At 38.5% G+C, this 17,823-nt stretch overlaps 1 protein-coding gene across 6 annotated transcripts in view; it reads left to right on the top strand.

The window, feature by feature from the left end:
• The window catches only part of REPS2 (RALBP1 associated Eps domain containing 2), a 182,901-nt gene that overhangs the window by 88,685 nt on the left and 76,393 nt on the right, over positions 1-17,823 (top strand). For all 6 annotated transcript variants that reach the window (XM_081081882.1, XM_081081884.1, XM_081081886.1 and 3 more), the window contains exons 7-9: positions 2,704-2,767; positions 5,235-5,377; positions 11,479-11,573. In XM_081081882.1, the coding sequence (XP_080938008.1) occupies positions 2,704-2,767; positions 5,235-5,377; positions 11,479-11,573 (302 nt within the window). The remainder of the gene's footprint in view (positions 1-2,703; positions 2,768-5,234; positions 5,378-11,478; positions 11,574-17,823) is intronic.

The following is a 17,823-nucleotide window of genomic DNA, read 5'->3' on the forward strand; positions in this document are numbered from 1 at the left end:
CCCAACAATTTTGTTTTATTTATATCCCCTCTTACCCAAGATGGTTTTGAAGCAATTACCAGATAATTTTGTTTGAAAATGCAGGGTGGGCAAAAGTAGGTTTATAGTTGTGAGTACATGAAACACAGTTTATTCTTGTATTATTTATTAATTATTGTATTATTTTCCATACAGACAATTGTAAGCCTATTTTTGCCTATTCCTATATTTCAGGATATATCTCTAAAGATAAGGCCTCTTCTTAAAAAAATATATTTTATTGATTTTTTAGAGAGGAAGGGAGAGGAATAGTCAGAAACATCGATGAGAGAGAAGCACCGATCAGCTGCCTCCTGCACACTCCCCGCAACCAAGGTACATGCCCTTGACTGGAATCAAACCTGGGACCCTTGAGACCGCAGGCCGATGCTCTATGCACTGAGCCAAACCGGTTAGGGTGATAAGGCCTCTTTTAAAAATATAACCACAGCCCTAGCTGGTTTGGCTCAGTGGATAGAGCATCAACCTGCGGACTGAAGGGTCCCGGGATCGATTCCGGTCAAGGGCACATGCCGGGTTGTGGGCTCAATCACCAGTAAGGGGCGTGCAGCAGGTAGCCAATCAATGATTCTCTCTCATCATTGATGTTTCTATCTCTCTCCCTCTCCCTTCCTCTCTGAAATCAATTAAAAAATACACAAAAGAGTTCTCTTTAAGAAAAGAATAAAAATATAACCACAATTCATTGGCACACATTAAAATAGAAGAACATGAATTCCTTAATATTATCAAGTCGTCATTGTTCAGATTTCCCTGATTATCATACAAATGCCTTTAAAAATATATTTTTATTGACTTCAGAGAGGAAGGGAGAGGGAGAGATAGAACATCAATTATGAGAGAGAATCATTGATTGGCTGCCTGTTGCAGTCCCCACACTGGGGATCAAGCCTGCAACCTGGGTGGTGACCTCCTGGTTCATAGGTTGATGCTCAACCACTGAGCCACAATGGTCAGGCAGGTCTACCCATTTTTATATTGGGTTACTCATCTTTATTTTGCACAGATCTATATGTATTTGGTGTGCTACTATTATATCCCTGATATATCAATGGTGTGTGTAACTCTTGAGAGTTCTGAGAAAATTGAATGAGAAGTGAGAAATCTGAGAAAATTGAGAGAATGAGGAGAGAAACGAGAGATCTGAGACTGAGAGATTTCTTATAATAACAAGTCTGAATTCATGTTTTGATAGTTTGACTGCTGACAACTTTTAAGCCTCCCCTCTCCCTTGTGTGCCTCTAATGTGACTCCCCAGCAAGGTATGATAATAGCTGTAGAGAACAAGGAAAAGAGGCTGGCTTCGAGTTTCTATGGTGGTTGGGAGTGGAGCTGCGCTGGAGGGTTCCAACTCATGGTTTGAACTTTTGTCAGTTCCAAAGGAGGGAGTACTGGGGCTTTCTCATTAGCTTCCCTTTTTGGCAGGGAGCAGCCATAGCACAACTGAACTTGTTAGCAGTCGGCTCCCCTATGGGCTCCAGCTAACCTCTCTGGGACACCATAGTACAACAGTCTCTACTCTCTGAAGACCAATCCAGGTCTCTCACTTTGGGTTCCGGCCTAGTGTGATTTGAAGAAGGATATCAAGGGGGAAAAAGAAGAATAACATGAGGGGACATTGTCTATGGCTGGCAAATAGGCTTTCAAGACATTTCTGACAAACGTTTGACATTGATGGCCAACAGCCATATGTCAGCATTATTTTCAGGCTACTTTTGGGGAGAAGGCTTATTGGTTTATAGGGTCCTTTGCTTTTTTATTTATTTTTTTGAGAATGAACCATGTTCATTGGGTCCTTTGCTTTTGATCCTTAATGAGCTATCAAAGGAAAATAAGTCTACTTTAGAGTCCATTATAATTAATTGTTTTAAGGCCAATTAGAAGACTTGTCATTGCCATGGAATGACTTTTGACTTTATCTGCTTAACATAGAGCTTGGGGCTTTGATTTGACTATTCTTTGTGTTAGAAGTTAAGCTTTTGAACTATGAAATTGTTTTTAGAGTTGAAAGCATAAAAATTTCAATCTCAATAATGGTTGGGTCCAACATTTTAAGTGCAGTTGGGACTTTAGTGCAGCTTTGTTAACTTGTAAAATGGAATGAGTACCTGATTTAAATTGATATTGGTAAATTTACAATGATTAAAGAAAGTAGCAGAAGGTTCCTGGATAAGTTTCTTAAGGAGCCACCAAAGAGCTTAAATCTCACCAAAACTCTTTCCCAATAGGCCTGTCTTATGTCTGTGTGATAAGATTAATAGTGATTTTTTTATTTTTTGCTATTTTTTTTACCATGATTGTGTATTGCATTTTTATTAAAAGTGCTTGACAGATTTTTACTTTAATAATTTTGAAATTTGTCTTTTGAATTTTTAGTAAAATTTTGCACACTTTCAGTAAAAGTGAAGCAGGAATTAATTACTATAATTTACATGTTATAATAAGTGTTATGTCATTGCTTCTTTGCCCTATTCTAATTTATATATTCTTTTAAAAGCTGTTCACATATTGTTTTTAGACACATGATTTGTATTTGCTTTAATGAATAAATGTTGTGTTTGTGGTAGAGATTGTTGAAAGAAAAAATGGTGATTCATTGACATTAAATATAAAAGCTGCTCTAGATATTAATTAATGATTTATTTAAACAATGGCTGTTGACAGGTTCAGTGGCCAAGAACTTCTTCACCAAATCAAAGCTTTCCATTCCAGAACTCTCCTATATATGGTAAGTACAATTAATGCCATATGGTATGATATAGTCATCCATATTCATTCTTTAGTTCCTACTGTTGCATTTTAAAAGTCTTATTTCTTGAATGTTTTTTAACAAACTAAGAGAGTGAAAAGAATTTAAGTTTTTAAAAAAATATATTTTATTGATTTTTTTACAGAGAGAAAGGGAGAGGGATATAGAGAGTTAGAAACATCGATGAGCGAGAAACATCGATCAGCTGCCTCCTGCACACCCCCTACCGGGGATGTGCCCGCAACCAAGGTACATGCCCTTGACTGGAATCGAACCCGGGACCCTTTGGTTCGCAGGCGGACATTCTGTCCACTGAGCCAAACCAGTCAGGGCAGAATTTAAGTTTTTGTTGCTGTGAAAATTAAATAAGTTATATGAAAATCACAATGAACAGTATCTGGAACATACTGCATATTGTATGTATTAGCTATTATTTAAAAAATTAATTTCCTAGTTATTATCTTCATCTAGATCCCTTTTCAGTCTAAGCCAGTGGTTCTCAACCTATGGGTCGAGACCCCTTTGGCAGTCGAACGACCCTTTCACAGGGGTCGCCTAAAACCATCCTGCATATCAGATATTTACATTACGATTCATTACAGTAGCAACATTACAGTTATGAAGTAGCAACGAAAATAATTTTATGGTTGGGTCACAACATGAGGAACTGTATTTAAAGGGCCAAAAGGTTGAGAACCACTGGACTCTAAGCGATTGTGTGGGCATATGAGAATTTCCATTTTGTGTATTTTATTTTCCGATTTTTCGGCTTGGTGTGATGCAAGTAACCGGAGGACCTTGAAAAGCTAGTCTTTATAATATTTTATGAGGCCGGGTGAAATGTCTTGGAATTAAGTTAAATTTGACTATTCTAGCTGCCTGTAAATTTGGCTGGTGTTTATCAGCTGGACTCTAGCTTTATCAGCTGGACTCTAGCTTAGAAATGCAGCTGTGGAGTGTATTGTACTTTGCTGCTTAGCTGGACACAGCCCTGACTCCAAAGGGCTTTGCTGGGACAGTCCAGATGGCGCCATTTGCATTTATGAAAACGCTTGGTGCCTCCATAAACTCCCAGCTGTGTGTGGGCTGTTCTTCCTCGTGACTGGGCAGGAGACTGTGTTGCTATAAATATATAATTAAAACATTGGAATATTTATGTAAAACTTTTTTTCACGAGATTCACAAAAATTATGATATCATTTTGTCATGTTTTGTGCATTTTATTGGAAAAATATTGTAATAATCCTTGTGCATGCCAATGTACCTAGGACCCTGAGCTAGATTTATTCACCAGCAATATATTCTAGTGTAATTTTTTTTACAACAAGCCTTATGTTAGATTTTAAAGCTAGAGGAAAAAAGAAATTATCATTTTTAGAAGAATACAATCTGTTTTGGCAAAATTCCCAGTCTTACCATAATTGGCATGAGACTTCCTATCTTTTTGTGGGGACATATACATAAAAGCTGAATGATATTCTCTCCATTCAGCGTTGGCAGCAGTCCCCTCAGCCTGGGAGCTGCTATTTCAGGGCTGGTACATATTAAATATTTGGTGGAGGAGGATGTGAATGGAGCTTACCTTCAATATTCGTTCTTTCAAATAGTAACACACTTCTAGTACATTTTTATGTCTTATGTCTTTACTTGTTCTAACAAGTATACTTGTCTCTGTACACTTGAGACGGGTTGAGCTTAGAAGGTCTTAGTTACTTTGGCAAATAGGTTTCTCCTGTGCTGAGTAAATAGGTCTGTGCTTTCAGTGGGAAACAATGACTGAAGCAAAGATAAGCCTGTTCAAGACTCTCCCTTTCTTCTTTTCTGTTTTATCTGTTTCCAGCCTTCCCTAGTTGCTAGTTTTATCTGAAAACATAATTCAACCAGTATTTATTGAGTTTACTTATATATTCCCAGGAGAGGATTCTCAAGCAAAATTTTGATACAACATTTGTGTGACTTGAAAAGTTCAAGGTTTTTCCTTACAGCTGAAAAAAATGAAGTGCTCATTCCTGAGCTCCAGTAACTATATAATGGCTGGGACAACTGTAAAAGGGCCTGGGCCAGCCCTTCCTCTGACTGTTTTGAGCACCAAGTCAGGAGCTCTTTACATCACACACTTACTGAAAGGCTGTCAACTGTGGAATTCTGGGCAGCATTTAACTTTTTGTGCCCTATATGCTTGTCTTGTATACTTATAGTTGTAAAACAGACCTATCAGAGACCTGAAGAACTTCAATTTTTATTTATAAAGTACTATTGATACCAGTGCTGTCTGTCATCCTTTTTCTTCCTCCAAATGGCCCCCTGAGTTTTCACATGGGTTTGGGGACTTTGCAGGGTCAAAGAAGCATTCAGGAACCCCTGGGAATTGTGTGTGCATGTCTGGGGCTCAGTAAATTTTCCTCTAAGCCCAGTGTGAGGTCCTCATGACATCTTTTATATTTAGGGAACTTAGTGATGCTGACTGCGATGGAGCCCTGACCCTGCCTGAGTTCTGTGCTGCATTTCATCTCATTGTGGCCCGGAAGAACGGCTATCCACTGCCCGAGGGCCTCCCTCCAACCCTGCAGCCAGAGTACCTGCAAGCAGGTAAGGGCTCATCCAAAATCTTAAACCCTAGACATTTTCCATCTGGCCTTACAAGAAACTTTTGTTTCTTAAATGGTGTCCAGGTAATTTGGGGAGTCCCTGGAATCGACAGTTATTGTCCTTTAACTGATATTAGACTTTTTGCATCTTATAATATGAGTAATAGGGATGATCTGAGTGTGAGTCATCTGTTATTTTCGTTCTAGTACTCTCTAGTCTACATGGATTTGAACCAAAGTCACTTGCCCTTTCATGAAAATTGTGGCAAAGGCAACTACTAAATCTCCCAGCTGATATAAAATGAAGAGGAAGATCTTCCTATACAGCCAAGTGCTGACATGGCATCTTTAGGCATGTCCCAGTGTCTCCAAGTGGCCTTGGGCAAGGAACTGAAATAGAACTGTTATACATAATGAAAAAGTTAAAAAAATTACGTAAGCAATGAAATCTGCAAAGTGCCGTAATCTTAAATATACACTTGATGAATTTTTACATATATATGCATCCATGTAACTACAATCAGATAATGATTTAGAAAATTCCAGCACACCAGAAGGTTGGAATAGAATTGCCTTTCTTATTCATAAAACAGTTACTCCACAAACCCTTTGGTTAGGAAATATATCCAACATTTATATCAATTTCTTCAGAAGATTGGACAAATTAGCAGTTTCTCTTGCCCCTTTCAGAGGCAGTGGGCAGTGATCTGATTTCTATTACTCAGAGAAGTATAGCTTCCATCAAAAGGGTCCAGAAACACCTGGTGCTTTCAACAAACTTTCTCACTTTTTAGGCAGGCAAGGTCTTTTCAAAACACGAGAGCTAGTCATGGATGATTATTGACAAGAGGAAGTAGTGTCAAAAGAAAATGTGACTAGTCGTTAATAGAGTATAAGTTTTGTAGTTAGATCTGGAAAAAGCCTTAGATGACCTTATCTTGTCCCCTCCTCATACAATATTCAAAGTGGTCAATGACTTATCTGAATCAATCTTGGGGTCTCTGACTCTGAAATAGTCTGTCATTTTCTGTATTAGGTAGTGGGAGGGTGGAGGGGGTTGAGCTGAGACTTGAAGGGAAGAGAGCATGTATGTGGCTGATGCCAGTGACAGGTAAACATGTTAGGAAAGAGTGACCCATTCTGGGATCTTCCCCAAATGCCCCCATAAAATATATGAAGGGGAGGCATCAGAGAGCAAAAGTTACTACCCATTTCAGACTCGGGCTTTGCCAATAGCAGCTGCTTTCTGACTACAGCTGGCTGTAACTCCAGCCTGCTACCCTTCCTCGCAGGATGGGGAAGACTTTCAGTGATCTCCAGGAACTAGTTTGCAATTGGGCAGCATGACAAATTGCTCTATTTCTTCTTTGGTGTCTCTCTTCATCTCTGTTACCCCCAACCCCCCTCTTTTTTTCTTCCCCACTCCACCTCTTCCTCATTTCCCCCTTCCCTCTCTCCCCATCCCTCTTTCTTCCTTGGATTGAGGCAAAGAAGCACCAGTATTCCTCGGGCTGTCGTGGCAACTATAACAGACCAAGTGCCTATCACTAGATGAGTGGATAAAGTGGTGATACATTCACACCATGCGATACTATTCAGTAGTAAAAAAGAAGGATCACTCACCCTTTGAGGCAGCATGGAGGGACCTGGAGAGTATTATGATAAGTGAACTAAGTCAGTCAGAGAAAGACAAGTTTCATATGATCTCACTCATATGTGGAATCTAATGAACAAAATAAACTGATGAATAAAGTGGATGTAGAGACATAGAAGCATTGAATAGACTGTTGAATCTCAGAGGGAAGGTGGGGGAGGGTGGGTGGGTGGGAAGAGATCAACCAAAGAACTTGTATGCATATATGCATCACCCATGGACACAGACAATAGGGTTGTGAACATTTGGGTCAGGGGCTAGGGTCAGTCTAGAAGAGGTCAATGGGGGGAAAAGGGGGACATCATAATAATAAAAGGCCAGAGTCATCACGACCTAAACGACTAAATGACCAGTCACCATGAACTGCATGGGGCACCTCTCGGTCCCTCCCCTGCAGCCCATAGGCTCTGATTGCAGCACGGCTGGTGGCTGGTGGGCGGGCGCGGCGAGGCATGTGCAGGTGGGTGGGGCCTCACAATTTTGTGTGCTGGGCCTCTAGTATGTAATACTTTCAACAATAAAGATAAAAAAAAAATAGAGTGCCAGCCAAGAGGCATGTCACTTCATTTGGAATGAAGCCCCTTGGTTCTTCCTGATCTTCTGTGAAGGTTGTCAGCATGCATTTATACAGAAACAGCTGTGGAATCCATCACATACCCTTCAATTAAACAAAAATCACACATCATTTCCAGAGCTGTGGGATCAATCTTAAATAATATTTATACTAGAGGCCTGGTGCACAAAATTCATGCATGGGAGGGGTGTCCCTCAGCCCAGCCTGTACCCTCTCACAATCCAGGACTGCTGGCTCCTAGCCTCTTGCCTGCCTGTCTGCCTGATTGCCCCTAACCACTCCCCTGCTGACCTGATTGATGCCTAACTGCTCCCCTGCTGGCCCAATTGCCCCCAACTGCCTTCCCCTGTGGGGCTGAGGGGACTGGGGGACTGGGGCTGGATGAGGCTGGATGCTGTGGGGACTGAGTGAGGCGAGGCTGAGGGGACTGAGGCTGGATGAGGTGGGGTTGAGGGGACTGGGGGACTCCGGCTGGATGAGGCAGGGCTGAGGGGACTGGGCACCACCATCTTGTGGCTGTGGATGCCATCATCTTGTGAGAGCGTGATGGTCAATTAGCATATTCCCTCTTTATTAGATAGGATAGTTCTAATAAAAAACATGAGAGACCTCATAAATCCCCATCAAACTTAGTGATAGTATATTTTAGGCAAATCCTGAGGGTTTAGCTAACTTAATGTTTTATCACACATGGTTATCTTTGTATATAGCTCAAGAAAATGGCCAGAACTTTCTAGTTCTTTGTGCTTTTAGACTTTGAAATATGAGTGGTCCTGTTGATTTGGGGAGTTCATTTTTATGGTATCCCTTTGGCTTTTAAAAAAACTCAGCTCTTGTTCCAACAGTCTTCTAATTGATCTATAATCACTCTTTAAAAAAATCGAATCCAGTTTTTGACAAGATTAGTGAAAAGCATAAATTTGGTTGATACCTTCATGCATTTACAACTATATAAGCTTCTTTTCAATAAAATAATGAAACAGGAATTATATCTGATTTCCCCCCTAACAGTGACAATTAAAGGGCTGAGTTGGAAGGAAATGTTGGATTATTTGGTGGCTTACACATGGGCCTTTTGTTATTTTTTTTATGTCTGGGTGATGGGGTAGATTCTGGTATAGATTTTTACTGTAGTTTGTTAAAAATATTTCAGTACTTACTATGAGAGGCATTGTGTTATTCTCTCTGGTCATAATGCTGTATAAAAGAGAATTCCTACCATCGTGGAACTTGCTGGCAGTTAGAGGATTGATGTTAAATAAACTCACATATTCGTAATTGGAGCCAATGGTAGGTGCTATAAAGGGGAAGTATAGCTACAGTAAGAGGGTGCATGACCTTAGGGAAGACTTTCTTAAATGTCTGAGCTGAGATCGGAAGGATGTGCTAAGGGTTGTGTAGGTGAAGAAGGGGAAGAGTGGGCGCTGGTAGAGGGGACAGCAGGTATGTTGCAGAGGACTTGGAGCAGTTCAGGCCACAGTGGATGGAGGGCAAAGAGCCAGGGTGAAGGGAATGGGGATGAGGCTGAAGAAGAAGGTAGGGAACAAATCTTGGGAAACGATGTTGATGTGTTTCAAGCAGGAACTGAACTGACACAATCAGATTTGCTGTTTGAAAGAATCCTGCTGGTTTTGGACCACAGAACAAGTTTTCAGGAGTAAGGGGTGGAAACAAGATCAGTTATGGCAGTAGCCTAGTCAGGAACTGTGGGGAGGTTGACACTGGAGATATGACAATGGAGATGCAGAGATGAGGACATGCTGGAGGGAGATTTAGCAGTTAGTTAATGGCATTTGTAGTTTTTGAAAGTGTTAGCTTTTTACCCAGCAAGAGGGCCTCATGATAAGGTATTAGTCATGAAATTCTAGTGAGATCACTTATAAACTAGAAAGAGAAATCTTATCTTGGATTTCGCTCTTGGGGCTGGATTGAGAAACAGTACTTGGAAAAGTGTTTTTGCTGTTTTTACCAAGGAAAGAGGGAGACCACCTTGGTATAGTCAGAAAATCACCAGGATCCGTGGTTTGCCCGACCTGATATCAGTGACATTCAGACCAGAATAAGCAAATGAACAATTTAATCTACTTGTACTCAACTGTCTATTGTAGTTGTTACTCACTGGCCAGTACTTTACTGCAGAGGGAAGTTGGTATTTCAAACCCTGGTGGGGATGGAAGGGTGAGAAAGGATTAACAACAATGCCAATTTATTTTAAGCCCTTGATTAAAAACATTTTTTAAAAACATGATGGAGGCTTCCCCACACCAACAAGCAATTCTTGTGTCTGAGAACTCAGTTCTGACGCTTTCTAACTAGAGATAGAATCAGATTCCACAGGTACGGAGCTCCACGAGACTACCATCCTCTTCACATGCCAGTCATAAGTCTTCGCTTTTACTTGTGCCTCTGACCAACTGGTTGTAAATTACAGGCTTCTACAACCCCCTCCTCGGGCTTAATTAATTTGCTAAAATGGCTTACAGAACTTAGGAAAGCCCGTTTACCCACTAGATTACTGATTTATTACGAAGGATATTAAAGGAACAGCCTGATGAGATGATGAAGAGATATAAAGGGTGAGGTCCTGGACAAAGGAGCTTTTGTCCTCATGGAGTTTGAGTCCCAACACAGTGGCACATGGAAGCATTCTGATTCTCTAACATGGAAGCTTTCCGGAAAAAAAAAAAAAGGGTTTTCTTTTTGGGGGGGAGGTTTATGAAGACTTCATTACATAATCACGATTCACTAAGTCATTGGCCATTGGTGATTGATTCAACCTCAAGCCTCTCTCCTTCATGGGAAATAAGAGGCTGAGGCTAGGAGTTCCAGTCCTCTAACCACATGGCAACCTGGCTAACATTCTTTGATGGGTTTCATCGTCTCATTAACATAAAAGGAGACACCATTATTGCTCTCATTACTTTGGAAATTCCTAGGGGTTTGGAAACTCTGTGCCAGAAATGGGAGTAGGACCAAATATATATTCCTTATTATAAATCATAATATCACACATGGCATTTAAATTTTGATTTCTTAATAGCTGGTCTTGACAAATTTGATTTGTAGCTTCTGTTTATTGTCTACCCAATCTGCTTTTCCTCTTTGGAATATTGACAAATTTTCTAGTTATTGAGACCGATCTTTCTTAATTACTTTCTGACACAGTGATGAAACAAGCCACTTCTAAGAAATAGCGTGAGTGTTAAATAAGTATTAGCTTACGTAGTGGCATGATTTTTCCTCATGCTGATCTAGTTAGCATCCAAACTAACAACACTTGTCACTGTTCTGTATTAGAAATTCATAACATGATTCTTATTTCCTCTCTTGTAAATCAGCAAGAACCTGTGCTCTTACTTTTGTTACTGCTTCTAATCAAAAGAAAGGAGTATTTCATAAAATTTTCTTGGGCACATACCATCGTAAGATTCTATTTCCAACAAGAATAGCTAAACTGTAGTGTTTCCTTTATTAATGTTTATAGTATTAAAACTATTACCATAGTTACTACTATTTAAAAATTATGCTAGTAGTATATAGTTAAAACTTAAGTATTGTGATAGCAGTGGTTAATATAGAAAACAACTATGTTACAACATGAAATGCTAAAGACCATTTAGTAGGACTGCTGGCAATTCAAGTCCCTGCTGAACCATTTACCAACTATATGACTTTGAGTAAGTTATTTAACTTCCTGGTTCCTCAGTTTCATCATGTATAAATGGAGATGATAGAAGTTCCAGGTTATATATATAGAAAATTTATGTCTCAGCATGATGAGTGCCATAGCCAGTTATAGGAGCCAGCTGATTTTGTTGTTATATAGGAAACAGTGCCTGCTATGACTATATGTATTCTTTTTGTTTTTTCTTAGCCTTTCCTAAACCCAAGTGGGAGTGTGCATTATTTGATTCTTATTCTGAGTCCATGCCAGCAAACCAACAACCTCATGACTTGAATCGGATGGAGGTAAAAGATCTTCATATGTAAATTAGTTAAGGATGTGTTTAGAATTAAATCCATTAGCCTATGTGCTTTACAAACTCTGTAAAATCTACTTTTATAACATTTTCTCTTCATAGTTAGTTCTTAATTTGGGGCTCATCCTTTCAAATTTTGACCCCAGGCATATCTATAATTATCTTTTTAATTTTCTCCCTAAAACTAGATTTGGTGAAATAAGCAAAATAGTCTCTTGACTTTCTAGAGGTGAAATTGAGGTATAGCCAAACTAAGCCTGAAAAATGCTAGCCAATTCAAGTCCCTGCTGAACCATTTACCAACTATATGACTTTGAGTAAGTTATTTAACTTCCTGGTTCCTCAGTTTCATCATGTATAAATGGAGATGATAGAAGTTCCAGGTTATATATATAGAAAATTTATGTCTCAGCATGATGAGTGCCATAGCCAGTTATAGGAGCCAGCTGATTTTACTTTATTTTAACCAAGCTTTAATTTCAAAGTAAAAATTGTAAAGTTGTATTTTTAGTAGCTGAGTATTAACAAAATATAATGAACCACAACAGTTTTGAGAGGAGGTTTGAGAACTATATATGAGGGCCCCAAACCACATTCAAAGCTGCCTTCTCCCACAGAGTGTTTAACTTTTGGACCAGAAGAAGATTGATTTGGATGATCCCCAAGAGAAACCAGAATTCCCACCATGGTGGGCCATTGATGTAGGTTCTTAGCCACATGCTTAGTATTCCTTCAGTATGCATTGATAAATAGTTGTTATAGTTATTGTTAATTTCAGCACTATCATCATCATCCTCATCATGATTGCAATGATAACAACTTATGATACCTAATCTTCCTGTCCTAAAAATCTAGAAAAGTTTAATAAATGGAGGTTTATTCACAGGCTCCTAAAACAGTTCTCTGACACTAGTTAAAACCGTGGCAAGATGATAGAAGCCAAAGGCAGTATACAGGGGCCATTTCTTTAAGTTCTTATAATTGTGTGTGATTATTATTTTCCTGCTTCTACAGTGCTCTCTCTGTTAACAGCGCTCTTGGCTTCTCTGCTGCTCTTTCTTGGAGCCATAGCCTCCATGTTAACTTTCCTCAACAAATTTCTACTCGTGGGAAAAAGATGTAATGAACAGTGATTTCAGAAGGTGTGATAGATGTGCTTTTGAAGACTTTCAGCCTTTTAAATTTCTTTTTCTGTATATTGAATATGATGGAGAAGCATATAACAAACATATAACCACTTTTTAAATTTTATTTTAAAATATATTTTTATTGATTTCAGAGAGGAAGGGAGAGGGAGAGATAGAAACATCAGTGATGAGAGAGAATCACTGGCTGCTCTTCCCCCCCCCCCCCGCATGCCCTCCACTGGGGATCAAGCCCATAATCCGGGCATGTGCCCCTGACCGGAATCAAAGCTGGAGCCCTTCAGTCTGCAGGCTGTTGCTCTTTCCACGAGCCGGGGCCATATAACCATTTTTTTTTTATTGCTTAAAGTATTACAAAGGGTATTACATATGTGTCCATTTTATCCCCCCCGCCCTAGACAGTCCCCTAGCCTCCCCTATCCCCCAATGTCTTATGTCCACTGGTTATGCTTATATGCATGCATACAAGTCCTTTAGTTGATCTCTTACCCCCCTACCTCCTGCCCCCCAACCCTCCCCGGCCTTCCCGCTGCAGTTTGACAATCTGTTTGAGGCAGCTCTGCCTCTGTATCTATTATTGTTCAAAAGTTTATAATGGTCTCTATTATCCATGAATGAGTGAGATCATGTGGTATGTTTCCTTCATTGACTGGCTTATTTCACTTAGCATAATGCTCTCCAGTTTCATCCATGACGTTGCAAATGGTAAGAGTTCCTTCCTTTTTAGAGCAGCATAGTATTCCATCGTGTAGATGTACCACAGTTTTCTAATCTATTCATCTACTGATGGACACTTAGGCTGTTTCCAGATCTTAGCTATGGTGAATTGTGCTGCTATGAACATAGGGGTGCATATATCTTTTCTGATTGGTGTTTCTGGTTTCTCGGGATATATTCCTAGAAGTGGGATCACAGGGTCAAATGGGAGTTCCATTTTCAGTTTTTTAAGGAAACTCCATACTGTCTTCCATAGTGGCTGCACCAGTCTGCATTCCCACCACATATAACCATTTTTGATGGTCCTCAGTCTACTCTGGGACTGCTGGCAGTGTCTGGAGAGGCTTGTCTGTCAGGCCAGGACACAAACTCCATAGCTCTCTTATGTAATTGCCTTTTTTTTTTTTTTTTTTTTTTGCTATGAGTCCCCCTGCTTGTGTAAAATTATGAGGTTGTTAGGTAATTTACTAAAAAGTGTCATAAATTATTATTCTTGCTGGATAAATGTTTTGTTCCAGCTTGCCATGGTATCAGATGGTCTTTGCCCCTTCAACAGAGACAAATAATGCTTTTTTTTGAGAAATTAATTACTGACTTACACACACATGGACCTTATGTGCAGCTAAGTTTTATATACGTTTATAAGCTTTAACTGGTTCCTTTGAGGGAGTAGGTTAAAAGCTACCTAGTCTTTGCTTTGTCCTATCCAAACAAGAAAGCAAAAAAAAACAACAAAAACTCCCAACAAAACTGTTATTTTTAAGGGTGCAGTGCTTTTAGATAATGATGTACTAAACAAAAATGAAGTAATGAGGTTAATTGATGGTTTGGCCATTTGAACACTATAGGTCAGAATTTAATAGCTAATGATTAAATATTTTATGTTCTTCTAAACTATTTCATTCATTGTTCTTTCTACACCCTTTTATTTTTTCATGAATGCGTGCATGGAGTTTAAATAGATCGTGGTCATCAGCCCTGTGAGGGATGACTCCATACAGGTGCTTGTGTTAGGAATGAAGCTGTAGCTGATTCAGGTCATAAGAAGTTTGCTCAGCAGTACATCTTTTTCTAAAGACAGCAGAGCTGTAACCATGTTCTATCAAGAATTACAGTTTATAATTTCAGGTATACTCCTCTTAGCAGAGTTTCTTAGATCACTGGATTTCTTTCTTTTGTGTACACCTTTACTGAGGTATAATTTACATACCATACTCATTTAAAGTATACAATTCAGTGGTTTTCAGTATATTAAAAGCTATGCAACCATTACTATAGTCTAATTTTAGAGCATTTTCATCACTCCAAAAAGAAAGCCTGTATTCATGAAGTCATTCACTATTCCCCAGCCCCCAAGTCTCTGATAATCACTAATCCATTTTCTGTCTCTGAATTTGCCTATTCTGGACATTTCATATAAATAGAAACATATAATATGTGATCTTTTATGGCTGGATTCTTTCACTTAGTATGTTTTAAAGTTCATTCATGCTGTGTCAGTGCTCATTCCTTTTTATTGGTGAATAGTATTCCATTGTATGGATATGCCACATTTTGTCCATTGTTCAGATGATGGACATTTGGGTTATTGTTTCCACTTTTGAGCTGTTAGGAAAAATGCTGCTATGCACATTTATGTATAAGTTTTTTTTTCTAATATGTTTTTATTGATTTCAGAGAGGGAAAGGGAGAGGGAGAGACAGAAGCATCAACGGTGAGAATCACCAATAGGCTGCCTCCTGCACACCCCTTACTGGAGATTGAGCCCGCAACATGGGCATGTGCTCTGACTGGGAATCAAACCTTGACCTCCTGGTTCATAGGTCGATGCTCAATCACTGAGCCACATGGCCAGCCTATGTACAGGTTTTTGTGTGAACATGTTTTCAATTATCTTGGATATATACCAAGTTGTGGAATTGTTGGATCATGTTGTAACTTGTGTTTAACTTTTTGATGACCTATCAAACTGTTTTGCAAAGCAGCTGCACCATTTTATAGTCCTCCACCAGCAATGTATGAGAGTTCCAATTTCCCCATGACCTTGTAAATACTTGTTATAGTCTGTTTTATTTTATTTTATTTTTTTAATTTTGTTTTACTGCTTAAAGTATTACAAAGAGTATTACATATGCCCCCCCCCCCGACATTCCCCCGGCCTGCCCTACTGTCTGTTTTATTTTAGCCATCCTACTGATTTTGATTTGAATTTCCTAATGACTAATGATGCTGAACATCTTTTTGAGTACTTATTAGCCATTTGTATATCTTCTTTGGTGAAATGTCTGTTCAAACCTTTTGTTTATAAATTGGGTTATTACTGAGTTATACATGTTCTTTATGTATTCTGGATATAAGTCCCTTACTAGGTATATAATTTGCAAGTATTTGCTCTTTCTTTTGTTTTTCTTTTCCCTTTCTTTATAGCATCTTTTGCAACACAAATGTTTATTTTGATGAAGTTCAATTTATCTATCTTTTCTTTTGTTGCTTGTGCTTTGGTGTCATATCTAAGAAACCATTGCCTAATAGAAGATCATGAAGATTTACTCCTTTGTTTTCTTCTAAGAATTTTGTAGTTTTAGGTCTTACATTTTGGTCTATGATCCATTTTGAGTTAATTTTCGTGTATGCCGTGAGGAAGAGGTCTAACTTCATTCTTTTATATGTGTATATGGATTATTAGTTATTCCAGAATTATTTATTGAAAAAACAATTTCCCCCCATTGAATTGTTTTGCAACTTTATTGAAAATCACTTGAACTAATGTAAGGGTTTACTTATGGATTCTCAATTCTATCCCATCTATATGTCATTATGCTAGTATATATCACATTGTCTTGATTACTGTAACTTTGTGGTAAGGTTTAAAATTGGGAAGTGTGAGTCCTTTAACTTTGTTCTTCTTTTTCAAGAATATTTTCACTATTCTGGATTCCTTGCATTTCCTTATGAAATTTAGGATCATATGGTCAAATTCTGCAAAAAAGTGAAAAGGATTGCATTGAATCTGTAGATGAGTTTGGGGAGTAGTGCCATCCTAATAATATTAAGTTTTCTGTTCAATTTATTTAGATTTTTAAAATTTATTTCAACTCTTTTTTAGATTTCTTTCTAATCTACATTTTCTACCCCTGAGTCATAATCTTCTACTAAGTATCTGGTTTCTAATCTAGATGGGAGAAGAAAATGAAAGAAAGGCAATGTTAAGATACATTCTTTGTTCCATTGGAGATAGTAGAATTTGAATAGGCAATTACATCTGGATACTTCATCATAATGCCAAGAATGACCTGCCTGAGAATTAAATCCTACTAGTAGATCAGATTACTATCAAGCAGTACTATAACTCCATTCTTTGGAACAGTTTAAAAACAGAAGTACTGTTTATCTTTCGGGGGTTGTTCAGATTCTGAGAGATAAACCAATTAACATTTTGGAGCTCCAGGTAGCTCCAGGAATTTACCCTACTTCCTTTAAAAAGTTTTAAAATTTATTTCTTTATTTGATTTTTTGAATATGTTTAAAATGAAAAAGAATACCAAAAGGCATATAGTGACAAGTCCTTCTCCCATCTCTTTCCTTTATGTACCCAGTCACCTTTCAATTTGTAGATATCGTTCTAGGATTTGATTATATATAGCAAATATGAATATATTATTCTTTAATCTATCAGAAGTCTTAGAGTGCATGTTAATTGAGACTTTATAAGAAATAAATTTATAGTAAGTAGATTTTAACATAATTTTAAACTAATCAATATTTGATCAATTTGGGTATTCATCTTATTAGTATAAGTGAAGACTTTTCTCATAAGTCAGTTAGGAGAACATTTTGTTCTGCTCATCATTAAAATGCTCTTATTCCAGGATAAGGAGGCTATTTGAATCAGGGTAGAATACCCTCTGCTTAACAGATCCTGGCATATACCCACCTTATGGGGCCACTTGTCAGAATCTCTCTTTGCTTATGAAAAAGCACATAAATTACAGGTTTGTTCTTTTTTTTTAAAATTTTTTTATTGATTTCAGAGAGGAAGGGAGAGAGATAGAGAGAAACATCAACGGCGAGAGAATCATTGACTGGCTGCCTCCTGTACGCCGCCTACTGGGGGGGATTGAGCCTGCAACCTGGGCATGTGCCCTTGGCCAGAATCGAACCTGGGACACTTTAGTCCACAGGCTGACGCTCTATCCTCTGAGCCAAACTGGCTAGGGCACGGGTTTGTTCTTCACTGAATGAACAAATGCTACAAGAGTCTCTGGCTGAATCCTACATGGGATTCAGATTTAATATGTGGTCTATACATATGCCTTAATCTGAATGGTTATTTATTCCTCTCTGCATATATCTATTTCAATGCAATTAACTATCCCT

The sequence above is a fragment of the Myotis nattereri genome, assembly GCF_964212035.1.
Source record: "Myotis nattereri genome assembly, chromosome: X".
In the NCBI taxonomy this organism is placed as follows: domain Eukaryota; kingdom Metazoa; phylum Chordata; class Mammalia; order Chiroptera; family Vespertilionidae; genus Myotis; species Myotis nattereri.